Source organism: Sturnira hondurensis, unplaced genomic scaffold (genome assembly GCF_014824575.4).
Source record: "Sturnira hondurensis isolate 20B ecotype Veracruz unplaced genomic scaffold, ASM1482457v3 Scaffold0021555, whole genome shotgun sequence".
Lineage (NCBI taxonomy): Eukaryota > Metazoa > Chordata > Mammalia > Chiroptera > Phyllostomidae > Sturnira > Sturnira hondurensis.
In genome coordinates, this window is record NW_028094186.1 from 4290473 (window position 1) to 4303543 (window position 13071).

Sequence of the window (13071 nt, forward strand, 5' to 3'; positions counted from 1 at the left end):
AGATGGGTGGGAAGAGGAAGGTGGAGGTCAGCACCTTCACAGCCTGCCCTCTGGCTTCCCTCCAGATTCCATCAGCTAAGCCGTCGGATGCCGGCACCTATGTGTGCCTGGCACAGAATGCACTGGGCACGGCACAGAAGCGGGTGGAGGTGATTGTGGACACGGGCAACGCGATTCCAGGGGCCCCACAGGTCCAGGTGGAAGAAGTGGAGTTGACTGTGGAAGCTGGACACACGGCCACCCTGCGCTGCTCAGCCACAGGTGTGGACAGGGTCTGGCACTTGGGCAGGCCGGGCAGTGGTGCCCCAGGGCTTGAATTTTAGACTCAAGAAATCTGAAGATGGTATCATGCCTGGGGAGGGGGCTTTGCTATTGCATCTTCCAGTGATTCTTGAGGGGCCCACTTAGTGCCTGCCACGAAGGGCAAGGGCAAGGTCCCTCCCTCACCACCCCTGCCCCCAGCTGGTCTCTGAGGCAGCCCAGCGACCTCTGTCGTCTTCTGCTCCACTCCACAGGCAGCCCCACGCCCACCATCCACTGGTCTAAGCTGCGCTCCCCCCTGCCCTGGCAGCACAAGCTGGAAGGCGACACACTGATCATCCCCCGAGTGGCCCAGCAGGACTCGGGCCAGTACATCTGCAATGCCACCAGCCCGCTCGGACACGCCGAGGCCACCATCGCCCTGCATGTGGACAGTAAGGCCTTTACCCGCCCTCCCAGTGCCACTCTGTACTACACGGAGGTCTGAGCCCCACTACCCAGCTGCACCCCAGACAGAACTCCAGGAGCCCTGTCCGAGAGTCCCGTGCACCTCAGGCCCCCAGACCCTGCCCTAGCTTAAAACCCTTTTCCCTCCTGGGATCCTGGATTCCTTCATCCTCAGTCCCTGGGGCTCACCATTCAGTTCCCCCTGTCCTTCAGCAAGTCTCCTCCCATCCTGATTGCTGTTTTCTACCCCCGCCCACCGCCCTGTCCCCTTTCCCCCAGGCCCACCGTATGCCACCACAGTCCCAGAGCACGCTTCGGTGAGGGCAGGGGAGACGGTGCAGCTCCAGTGCCTGGCTCATGGGACACCCCCGCTCACCTTCCAGTGGAGCCGCGTGGGCGGTAGCCTCCCCAGGAGGGTGACGGCCAGGAACGAGATGCTCCGCTTTGAGTCCGCGGCCCCTGAGGACTCAGGCCGCTACCGCTGTCAGGTCACCAACAAGGTGGGCTTGGCCGAGGCCTTCGCCGAGGTGCTGGTTCAAGGTGAGCAACCTAGCTCAGGCTGGGCCAGAGGGGTCAGGCCTCCTCCAGGCCCTTTCCCCACCCAGTGACTGGCACCTGGGGGCCCCTACTTAGGGCACCAAGACCTCCCTCCATTACACCGCCTGGAAATCCTTCCTTTTTTCCCTGTTCTCCAAGGATTGAGGCAGGCCCGCCTCCTCCAGGAAGACCCCCTTCGCTGAGTTCTCAGCACCTCTAGCTCTCATGGCTGCATTGCTGTTTGGGCGGTGACCTCACACTGCCAGGGGCTGTTTGTATAAGCACTGCAGCCTTCTTCAGCAGCCCTGGGCTCCCCCACCACAGGACCCAGATGGGGCTCAGCAAAGGCTGGGCAGGGATGACAATGAGTGTGCGGCAGGCAGCACTGCCCCCGGCATTCCCAGGGTTTCGGTGGATCTGCAAAGAATCCAGCAGCCCCACGCTCTCCCACATCAGGGACATAAAGCCAAACAAGTCCTGTGAGGCCCCAGATCCTAAAAGTGCAAAAGCAGGGAGCCTGTTGGCCAAGAGCCTGGGCTACAGTGATGCCAGGTTCAGCACACAGCCCCGCCACTCGGTGGCCGTAAGACCAGGTGTGGCCAAGGCGTCTCGCACCTTGGCGTCTTCATCTGTCAGGTGGAGAGGACAGTGCCAGTGCATAGGCCGACTTAGATACACATATGTAAAGCCCGTGGCACACAGTAGGCATTTAGTAAGTGCTGGTGATATGTATCCGCCCTACTCGACCTCCTGCCCCTCCCTGCAGGAGGACATGCAGGTGCCTTCACCATGACCATGGACCCTCTCATGTCAGACAAGAGCTTGTGGAAGCTCGGAGCCCCGCCCCCCACTGGCTCCTCTGTGTGTTGATTGTCTGCATGAATGAGCCAATGGGTGATCGGCCCATGAAAAGTCTTTTTCTCTGGTCAGGGAAGCTACCAGAAGAACAGCGTTTCTTGAATGTTAGGATGGGGGCTTCCCCGGCCCTGGGGACATGTCGGGGATCACACACACATGCAGAACCTCACATGTGTTCCCACAGGCCCCTCTGGCTCTCTCCCTGCCACCGCCAACCCAGCAGGACCCACACCCACCGTTCAGGTCACACCTCAGCAGGAGACCAAGAGCACGGGGGCCAGCGTGGAGTTCCACTGCGCCGTGCCCAACGATCAAGGCACCCAGCTCCGCTGGTTCAAGGAAGGGGGTCAGCTGCCTCCTGGCCATAGCGTGCAGGATGGGGTGCTGCGGTGAGTGGGGGTGGGGGCACCCCAGCCCAAGCTGTACGGTGGGGCCATTAGAGTGCCTGCCCTCTGGTGCTCTGCATGAATCTAAGTCCTCGGACAAGTCCCTCCGCCTCTGAACCCCAGTGTCCTCAGCTGCACAGTGGGTCAGATGAGGCCAAAATGAAACTATCTAAAGCACTGAACACAGTGTTTAGCCCGTGGAAGGCCTTTAGTGAGCAGTGGCCCATGTTCGTATTGGATAGAGGGAAGAGAACAGGCCCTGGGGCCAGATATATACACATGACCCGGGTCTCAGCTCTGCTCCTTGATAACTTATATCTTGAGCTCTAGACCATAAGGCGTTAGTCTAGAAAGAGTGCGGTGACAGCCGGCCAGCCTGCCTGCCCCGCGTGGTTACCGCGAAACTAGAAGTTGACGCCGCGTGCCGATCTCCGATGGCTCTGAGCTCCCATGCAATTGCAAAGCATTCTCATCGGTTGTTTTTATTCACTGATGACTTGTCTTCTTCTCACAGAATCCAGAACTTGGACCAGAGCTGCCAAGGGACATATGTTTGCCAGGCCCATGGACCATGGGGACAGGCCCAGGCCAGGGCCCAGCTGATTGTCCAAGGTGAGATGGTGACTCAGACCTCTGCTAAGAACAGGGCACAGGGACCGTGTTCCCTGGGAAGCCCTTCGATGTGTACGAATAAAGAGAGTGATTCGACTGTGGCTTGCTTGTGTCTAGCATAGAGCAAGGGGGCTTGACAGATATCACAAGGGAAAGCAGAGGAAGGGAAGTGGGAGGAGTGAGTGGTGCTCAGACAGACTGAAGGAGGATGACAGTGGAGACACAAGCGAGTGAAAGAATAAACACAAGAGGAAACAGGTGTGTTGATGAGTGAATGGGCAAGAAAGCGAATGGAGAGAGAAGTGAGTGCCCAGGGCTCCCGGGCTCACCTTCCCCGGACCCTCGGGCCTGGCCTCACGCTGCCCTTACCCCCTCTGCCCCCAGCCCTGCCCTCCGTGCTCATCAACATCCGGACCTCTGTGCAGACCGTGGTGGTCGGCCACGCTGTGGAGTTTGAGTGCCTGGCCCTGGGTGACCCCAAGCCTCAAGTGACATGGAGCAAAGTGGGAGGACGCATGCGGCCTGGCATCGTGCAGAACGGAGGCATTGTCAGGATCGCCCACGTGGAGATGGCTGACGCCGGGCAGTACCGCTGCACCGCAACCAATGCCGCCGGCACCACCCAGTCCCACGTGCTGCTGCTCGTGCAAGGTGAAGGCGGGCGGGAGCCACAGCGGGGGGGCTTCTCGCACGGCTGTCTCCTGCTTTACTCTTCCTTTCCACTCTCATGGGAATTTTCAGTTTTGTGTATTTAAGGGGCAGGTTTCATTGCTGGTGGAGGCAGCGGGGGGTAAAAGTGAGTGTTCCTCTGGGGCGGGCTGGAGCTCACAGGAAAAGGCCATGCCAGGGGGCATCAAGAGGAAAAAGATACGGAGTTTCTCCCTACTGAAGCGCCTGCCCCCAGGAGGGAGACCTACGGCCCAGTTAGGGGCGGAGACACGGGAACACCAAACAGACAGAACAGAGTAAAACGGCCGTGGGTGCAGGGCAGGCATAAATCGGTGCTTTCTTCAGAGGCAATGCCTTTTCACTCTAAACCCTAGGCTTTGCCCCTTAACTCCCTGACCCGCACTGCCCTACTGCTGCCTTCTCAGGTCCACAAGGGGCCACAGCACTTTCTGCCCAGGTGCGCTGAAGAGTCTTGGGCTGTGGGGTCAAATGGACCTGTCTCTGAGCGCTGACTCTGCCCCGTTCCCGCTTTGCAACCAGGAGTCGATGCCTACTTTTCCCTCTAAGCCGGTTTCCTCGTCTGTGAAATGGGCACACTGGCTCCCTTCAAGAGACCATGTGAAGATTAAACAAGTCAGGCATGGGCTGGGCTCACAAATGGTGCCCGTCATGGCGCTGATGGCCTCGGTCTCTTTCCTCTTAGCCTTGCCCCAGATCTCAACGCCCCCAGAGGTCCGAGTGCCTGCTGGTTCTGCAGCTGTCTTCCCTTGCATGGCCTCTGGCTACCCAACTCCTGACATCACCTGGAGCAAGGTAAGCGCCTGGCCGGGGGCCAGTGGGCATGCCTGAGGGTCAGAGATCAGGTCTCCACCATCTCTGTGCCCCTAAGACCTGGACCAGGCTGGGCACATAGTGCTCAGGGTTGGGGAGTGGACCTGAGGTGGACATGGGAGACAGGCCAAGGCCAGGGTCCCAAGTGCGGGTGTGTTTGCAGCTGGATGGGAATCTGCCACCTGACAGCCGCGTGGAGAACAACGTGTTGCTGCTGCCCTCGGTCCGACCCCAGGACGCAGGCACCTATGTCTGCACTGCCACTAACCGTCAGGGCAAGGTCAAAGCCTTTGCCAATCTGCAGGTGCCAGGTCAGACAATAACCCCCACCCCGCGGGGTTGACAGTGCCCTGGCCACTGCCTGGCAAGCATCATCTCTGGGTTCTCTGCCCACAGAGCGGGTGGTACCCTACTTCACGCAGACCCCCCACTCCTTCCTGCCGCTGCCCACGATCAAGGATGCCTACAGGAAGTTCGAGATCAAGATCACCTTCCGGCCTGACTCAGCTGATGGTGAGCAAGAGAGAAGCTGATGGGGGCGCCCAAGCCAGGGAATCTCCTGGTGTAGCTGCCATCACAGTATGAGCCCTGGAAGCCCCAACCGCTCACCTGCCTCAGCCCTCTCTGTCCTGGAGCCCCCAGGACGCCCCTCTGGACCCTCTCTCTTGCCTCCTCTCTTCTGCATCCCCACTTCTGTGACATCTGCCATCTGAGCCTCCCCATGGTCCCTCTGCCATCGGTGCATCGGCACCCAGTCCTCCTGTCCCATCCTCTAGTCTTGTCTCTGCTCCTTCCTCCCTCCTTCTCCCATCTCTCACTCTTTCCTCCTCTCTCTCTCCCTCTCATCTGTCTCCTCCCACCTCTCGCGGGTCTCTGACTTTCACTGTCCAGGCCTCCTCCTCTACTCGGGTGAGTGTCTGCCGCCATCACCCCGCTCAGGGAGAGCCTGCAGTGGGAGCGAAGCAGATGCAGGTTCTCTGGGGGAGCTGTCAGCCAGGCCTCCTCTTTAGGGCACCATCCTGAGGTGGTGGGAAGGCTCTGGCCATGCGGGCAGTGCCAGAGGGAGGGGCGACTCTTAGAGTGGAGGGCTCACGGCTTGGGTGGTTGGTTCTTGGGCTGGGCAGACAGGGAGCCCCTAGTTGGCTGGGAGGCCCTTACACGGCTGTGCCGCCCAGGGATGCTGCTGTACAATGGCCAGAAGCGGATCCCCGGCAGCCGCACCAACCTGGCCAACAGGCTGCCCGACTTCATCTCCTTCGGCCTTGTGGGTGGAAGGCCCGAGTTCCGGTGAGACCCTCGCCCTCCACGTCTACAAGGGGCAGGGGCTGGGGGACTAGACTTCAGGGCTTTAGTCAGCCACACAACACCCTGAGCTGAGTTGTGCATGGAGGTTCTGGAGGAAGGTCATGTGGCCATTACTCTCGGTGCCGCTCGGTCTGCCGGAGGAGGCACAGTGAGCCAGCCAGGAGAGGAGGAGGCAGCCTGAGACTTGCCCACAAACGCTCGGTGGTGCTTTGTATGTCCTTAGGAAGTGGGACTGCCACAGTCCAGGATGCATGCATTCATTGAACAGTTGTTTGCCGAACCCCCACTGCGTGCCAGGCACTGGTACAGGGATAAACAAAATGGATCAAGTTCCGGCCCCAGCCGGAGTGTGTGTTCTAGCTGGGGAAGGCCAGCCTTAAACAAAGACGGAAGGAACAAGGCGATCTCACAGGAAGCAGTGCTCGGAGGGGCAATGAGGCTGCAGGCCCTGGGACCCGGGGCTATTAGAACCCCGGGACTGCTCTAGATAAGCTCCCAGGGCAGGGTGTGGGGAGAAGGGAAGGGCTATGGAAGATACAGGAATGGGGCAGGCTGGGGGTGCGAGATGGGGTAGAGGACAAGGCAGGGACAGGAACTGGAGCAGTCCTGTGGGGAATGGTGACATCACCTTTGCCCAAGAGGGGCCCCTTGCGTAGCCCTTCTTACAAGTCAGACAGCCACTCTCTCCTGCCCTGGCCCTGCCCCACGGAGCAGGTTTGACGCAGGCTCAGGCATGGCCACCATCCGCCACCCCACCCCGCTGGCACTGGGCCAGTTCCACACCGTGACCCTGCTGCGCAGCCTCACCCAGGGCTCCCTGATTGTGGGCAGCCTGGCCCCAGTCAACGGGACCTCCCAGGTGAGACCCAATACACCCCCTCTTCCTAGCTCCTGGCCCTGCCCCTGCCCCACCTCCACTCAGCCTGTCTGCCACTTCTGACCTTTCCACTCCCCAGGGCAAGTTCCAGGGCCTGGACCTAAATGAGGAGCTCTACCTGGGCGGCTACCCTGACTACAGCACCATCCCCAAAGCAGGGCAGAGCAGCGGCTTCATAGGTGAGCCCCCTCCCCGTCTCCAGCTTGGGCCAAGCCTCACCTGGCTGGCTGGCAGAGCCCTGAGAGGCTGGGAGGGCCCAGCAGGGCACGGTCAGGACTGGGCCAGCCTCCCAGCACCCCCACCTTCACTCCTCCACCTGCCCACTCCCCAGGCTGCGTTCGGGAACTACGAATCCAGGGCGAGGAGATCGTCTTCCACGACCTCAACCTCACAGCACACGGCATCTCCCACTGCCCCACCTGCCGGGACCAGCCTTGTCAGGTAGCCCCACGCCTCACATGCCACGTGTGGTGGGGGGTGGAGGAGGGTCAGCGTGCCCCCGGCCTGACCCCTGGGGGCTGCCTTGCAGAACGGGGGCTGGTGCCAGGACTCGGAGAGCCGCAGCTACGTGTGCATTTGCCAGGCGGGCTTCACCGGAAGCCGCTGTGAGCACTCCCAGGCCCTGCACTGCCACCCAGGTGTGTGTGCACTCCTCCTGGCCACCGTCACCCTGGGTCCGCCCCCACACACCCCAACTGCTAACTGTACTTACCACATGCCATCACTCGTACCCGGGTACTAACTAGTCCCCCTAGATCCAGACTTTCATCACTGCCACCCTAATACCCTGCCTCCCACCTCTGCTTCCCCAAAACTTACCTCACACTGATGCCCAGGCACTTACCCCCCCTTACTGCGGCCCAGGCACTCGTTCCCCCTCTACCGGTGCAACCCAGGTAGCTACCACCTCCCCATCTGTTACCGAGGCACTCGCCCCATCACCTGCCACCCAGGTACCTATCACCCCCAAACTGCTGTCCAGGGGCAATCTTTCAAGAACACTGCAGACAGACAGAATCCCTTGTGTAGTTCCCACCTGCTCTCCCCTGCCCAGCTCCCCTGGCCCCGCCCTCACTGTCTCTCTCCTCAGACTGGCCAAACCCTAGAGAGCTGGCCCCTGGGGTACAATAGGCAAGGCTTTGGCATCAGGACCGCCACCTTCTCTTGCGTCACCTCAATGTCCTCCTCGTGGCCCGTGTGTCCCCCAGAGGCCTGTGGGCCCGACGCGACCTGTGTGAACCGGCCCGACGGCCGAGGCTACACCTGCCGCTGCCACCTGGGACGCTCAGGGACGAGGTGTGAGGAAGGTGAGTGGAGCCCGACCTGAGACCCCCTGGGATCCCAGTAAGAATGGTGGGGAGCTGCCCAAGGCCCTCTGAGGCCATGATGGGTCTTAGGATGGTAAAATTAGCTTTAAAATCACTGGCCAAGCTTCTGCCCAGTCTGAATCCCTATGTGAGAGCCCCCCAAAGGGATGTCCATCTTATTGGAGATCCTTCCAGCCTGGTCCACAGTGCTGGGTGGGCCAGGGTTCCTGTGTAGCTATAGCTGTTTCCCAGCTGCTCTTGAGCCTCTGGGACAAGAGGGTGAGGTGGGCAGGGGTACCAGAGTAAGGCTGAGCTGTCGGGACCCTCCTGGGACTCTGGCGTCCCCACCGCCCTGGGCTGAGCTGTGGCTGCTACAGGTGTGACTGTGACCACCCCCTCCATGTCGGGCGCTGGCTCCTACCTGGCCTTGCCGGCCCTTACCAACACGCACCACGAGCTACGCCTGGACGTTGAGTTCAAGCCACTGGAGCCCAACGGGATCCTGCTGTTCAGCGGAGGGAAGAGAGAGCCCGTGGAAGATTTTGTGTCCCTGGCGGTGGTTGGTGGCCACCTGGAGTTCCGCTACGAGCTCGGGTCAGGTGAGTGCTGGACACCAAATGCATGTGGGCTCTAGGTGCCACGCTCTGTGCCCCAAGGAGGCTCAGAGGGATGGATTCAGAAGTCAGACCAGGCGAAGTCCCCTGCTCCTTCCTGTTCCTTCTCTCTGTGTGTGTGACTTTAGTCAAGTCCCAAGACCTCTCTCGGCTTCCTCGTGGAGCACTAGGAGACTGAAGGAAGCTCCCTCTCTTCTCAAGTCCCTGAGTGGGGTGGGGCAGGCCAGGGGGTCACCCATGTGCCCACCCTCCTTGGTGTCCTCCCTAGGGCTGGCTGTTCTGCGGAGCACAGAGCCGCTGGCCCTGGGCCGCTGGCACCGTGTGTCTGCCGAGCGCCTCAACAAAGACGGCAGCCTGCGGGTGAACGGCGGACGCCCTGTGCTGCGCTCCTCACCCGGCAAGAGCCAAGGCCTCAACCTGCACACCCTCCTCTACCTCGGTGGCGTGGAGCCCTCCGTGCAGCTGTCCCCGGCCACCAACATGAGCACTCCCTTCCACGGCTGCATAGGCGAGGTGAGGAGCAGCTTCCAGAGGTCAGCTGGGAGGGGAGGGGTGAAGACCAGGCCCCCCCGCCTGCAGCTCGCTGCCCTCAGGACCAGGATCTTCACCTCAGTTTCCTCCTCTGTAAAATGGGGATCATTGCACCTAACTTGAAGGGTTGTACTGCAGACTGACTGTGCTGATGCAGTTGGTGGCGCACAGTAGGCAGGCATTCCTGTTCCTTCTGCCCCCTCCCCAGAGCCCCATGTTACCACTCAAGTTCCAACTTGGGTTCCCAGCTGCCTCTACTGCACTCCTCTCTGCCGGTCCAGCGACACCCCTGCCTCCTGCATCCCTTGAGTCCTTCGGGGTCCCTATGCCCACAGGTGTCAGTGAATGGGAAGCGGCTAGACCTCACCTACAGCTTCCTGGGCAGTCGGGGCATCGGGCAGTGCTACGACAGCTCCCCGTGCGAGGGCCAGCCCTGCCAGAATGGCGCCACGTGCTTTCCTGCTGGCGAGTATGAGTTTCAGTGCCTGTGTCGGGACGGCTTCAAAGGTGCGTGTGCCCACCAGGTCCTGGAGGGGGAAGGGGGGGCAGGCAGCAGGGTGGTCTGTAGCAACTCCAGCCCATGCTCACTCACCTCTGCCACGGCCCGCAGGGGACCTCTGCGAGCATGAGGAGAACCCCTGCCAACTCCGTGAGCCCTGTCTCCATGGGGGCACCTGCCAGGGCACCCACTGCCTCTGTCCCCCCGGCTTCTCTGGCCCACGTTGCCAACAAGGTAACTGCCCTGGCTTCTCTCCACCTCCCTTTTGGGGCCCTGGGGCTGGGCAGAGTACCCACAGCTGTCTGTGCCCACTGACTGGACCCTACCTTTCTCCATAGGCTCTGGACATGGGGCAGTGGAGTCCGATTGGCATCTTGAAGGCAGTGGGGGCAACGGTACGTATTTACCCCGTGGCCGGCCAGAGCAGCTGAGCAGCTTTGTCTCCCCCTGGTGGCAGGTCCCTCAGCCCCCTTGTCCAGTTACCCTACGCCCTTAATTCTGGTCTCTAAGCAGAACAGGCCCATGTGAGAGGCTCTCTGGGCACACGTAGAGAAAATAAAGAAGAGCAAAGCCACACGGAGCTGGGCCCTACCATGTACTCACTGGCTAGGTGACCTTGGGCCGGTCCATATACCGCTCTGACCTGTTCTCCCTCCGTATTCATGCATTCTGCCAGCATCCATCTATCAGGTGCCCATCCTTGTCCCGGGAGCAGTGACTGTAAGGGGAATAAGGCAGGACCCTCCTTCCCAAGGATTCCACAGTCCATTTAAAAGCACTGAGAATAATTAAAAAATGAATGTTCATTGAACACTCACAGGCACTGTGCTAACTGCTTTGTGGATATTATCTTGATCACGACTGTAACAGGAGAGCCTGTGGTGTAGGGGATGGGAGCATGGACTCTGAAGCCAGCCGGCCCGGCTTCAAATCCTAACCCTGCCACTTGGTAGCTGTGTCACTTTGAGCAAGTCACTTAACCTCTCTGTACCTCAGTTTATGCATACAGTGGGGAGAAGTAACATCTTTCCACAGGGCTTCGGATAAAATTGTGTGTGACAGTGAAATTATTTAAAATGCGTAGAACAATTTCTGGTCCCATATGGGTATATTATGGTAGTTTTTGTTAATATTGTACACAAGTTATAGGATTACTGTAAGGATCCAGTTAAATGAGATGATATTTATAGGCAGATGTGAAACTCCTCACACAGTGCTTGGCACATCATTTGGTGGAAGGCAGCAAAGTGTCCTCGACACTTGTAGCTGCCAGGCCCACCGGGGCCAGTGCTGGCCTCTGGGGTGGAACTGAGCAGACAGGGCTGGGGTGTTGGGGCCACACCCAATGTGGATCTTGGAGCCGAAAGGTCCAGGCTGTCATCTAGGCTTCCCACTTCCTGGGCAAGCCGCCCACCGTCCCCCGCAGCCCACCCCCAGACTATCTTCCCATCTGGGAGATGGAAGGAACACAGAGGTTCAGAACCTTTCAGGCGCCGTGGACTTGTCCCAGGTGGCCAACTGTCCCAGTCTCCTTAGGGCTAGGGATGTTTTGGGATGTGGGACTTTCAAAGCTAAAACCAGGACAAGTTCTTAGCAAATGGGGATGGTTGCTCACCTTCCCCAGACCTACTGACTGCTTTTCAACAATGCACAGGAAACCAATTATACTGAAATAAGACTCAAAATAGTTTAAATTCTGTCAACTTCAATCTATGTACTTCTTTATCAACACATTGAATAAGACGATGCATTGCTGGCACTAACCGCCAGCACAGTGTCCCTGAGCAGAAACAGTGTCTTGAGCTGCCAGCACCCACTGTGATCCGTAGAGGAAACCTCCAGGGAGGAGGTCACACGTCCTGCTGCCGCTCCTTTAGCGCGCTGCCCACGTGCGTAGTTAAAGGAGCCGCTAGATTTCAGTGAGATGTGAGTGAAGAGGCTCGTAGCGTTTTCCTGTCCAAGTTCACAGCCCCCTGGGTCTCCAGGGGCTGCAGGTTCAGAGCCCTCTGGTTGTACGTGTCAGGGTGGAGGTGGGGAGGGGGGAGCCGAAGCCGATGGACCCTCCGAGCAGGTGGGCAGCTGTCACACACCCCCCTTTTCTCCCAGATGCCCCAGGACAGTACGGAGCCTATTTCCACGATGATGGCTTCCTAGCCCTCCCCAGCCACATCTTCTCCAGGAGGTGAGATGGGTGTTGGGAGAGCTGGTGGGCCCGGGGAGGGGACAGGTTGCAGGGAGGAGAATGGGAACCTGGGACTCCTGCCCCCTTACCTGCTGCCCACGCCACACCCCCAGCCTGCCAGAGGTGCCAGAGACCATCCAGCTGGAAGTTCGGACGCGCACAGCCAGCGGCCTCCTGCTCTGGCAGGGCATGGTGAGTGTGGGCGTCCGGCCCGGGGTCTTAGTATTCCCCGCCCTCGGGTGGCCAGGGCAGTGGGAGAGAAAAAGGCAGAGGCCACAGCCAGCAGGGGTCATAGCTCTCCAGGCGGGGGACCCCAGAGACCCTGTGCTCCCTTCCAGGAGATGGGAAAGGCCGGCCAAGGGAAGGACTTCATCAGTCTCGGACTTCAGGATGGGCACCTGGTCTTCAGGTGGGTTCCCTCCCTCCCCTGGCTCCCATCACCCCTCAGTGACTTCCTCTCTGACAGCCCCATGGCTCCTTCCACAAGAAGCTACAGCTCCCAGTGTCCCCATCACCCCCCTCCCCCCACTCCTATCCTGCCCCACCTCACACCTTCCTGGGCCCGTGTGACTGCAGCTACCAGCTGGGCAGTGGGGAGGCCCGCCTCGTCTCTGAGGATCCCATCAATGACGGCGAGTGGCATCGGGTGACGGCGCTGCGGTAAGGGAGCCTACCTGGACACTAGGGTGCAGGCCCCCACTGGGCTCTGGGGAAACAGCTCGCAGCTGGTGTCAGGGAGAGCCAGGCACGGGCTTCCAGGGCAGGGCAGAACTCCACGGCCATGGGCGGGCAAGTAAGCTCCCTGGGGTTGGATAAAGCCTGGAAGGGTGCTAGGAAGCTGTGTGTGTGGCTGGGTCAGGGTGGGGGTCCGGGGGGACGATCTCTCTCACCCAGTGGGGAAGGAAGGAACTCAGAGCAGACTTCTCTGGAGTCTTGTTGAAAACAGAGGGGACTCTTCTTGGGTCAGAGACCGGTGGTGTAGGGCCTGACCCAGCTCTACCCACCACAGAGAGGGCCGGAGAGGCTCCATCCAGGTGGACGGGGAGGAGCTGGTCAGCGGCCAGTCCCCAGGCCGGAACGTGGCAGTCAACACCAAGGCCAGCATCTACATCGGTGAGTCCTGGGCTCGGGCCTTGGAGCAGGACTGGGGCCCCT

The 13071-nt window shown here is 60.1% G+C and overlaps 1 protein-coding gene across 14 annotated transcripts in view; it reads left to right on the plus strand.

The window, feature by feature from the left end:
• Nucleotides 1-13071, plus strand: part of HSPG2 (heparan sulfate proteoglycan 2) — a 96349-nt gene that overhangs the window by 82067 nt on the left and 1211 nt on the right. For all 14 annotated transcript variants that reach the window (XM_037032969.1, XM_037032974.1, XM_037032975.1 and 11 more), the window contains 25 exons: nt 66-261; nt 516-695; nt 988-1248; nt 2288-2492; nt 3004-3101; nt 3486-3752; nt 4474-4583; nt 4765-4912; nt 4998-5114; nt 5777-5888; nt 6621-6765; nt 6863-6962; nt 7115-7224; nt 7313-7421; nt 7992-8090; nt 8468-8689; nt 8973-9217; nt 9571-9742; nt 9846-9968; nt 10073-10129; nt 11841-11916; nt 12030-12108; nt 12255-12325; nt 12493-12576; nt 12926-13029. In XM_037032969.1, the coding sequence (XP_036888864.1) occupies nt 66-261; nt 516-695; nt 988-1248; nt 2288-2492; nt 3004-3101; nt 3486-3752; nt 4474-4583; nt 4765-4912; nt 4998-5114; nt 5777-5888; nt 6621-6765; nt 6863-6962; nt 7115-7224; nt 7313-7421; nt 7992-8090; nt 8468-8689; nt 8973-9217; nt 9571-9742; nt 9846-9968; nt 10073-10129; nt 11841-11916; nt 12030-12108; nt 12255-12325; nt 12493-12576; nt 12926-13029 (3490 nt within the window). The remainder of the gene's footprint in view (nt 1-65; nt 262-515; nt 696-987; nt 1249-2287; nt 2493-3003; nt 3102-3485; nt 3753-4473; nt 4584-4764; nt 4913-4997; nt 5115-5776; nt 5889-6620; nt 6766-6862; nt 6963-7114; nt 7225-7312; nt 7422-7991; nt 8091-8467; nt 8690-8972; nt 9218-9570; nt 9743-9845; nt 9969-10072; nt 10130-11840; nt 11917-12029; nt 12109-12254; nt 12326-12492; nt 12577-12925; nt 13030-13071) is intronic.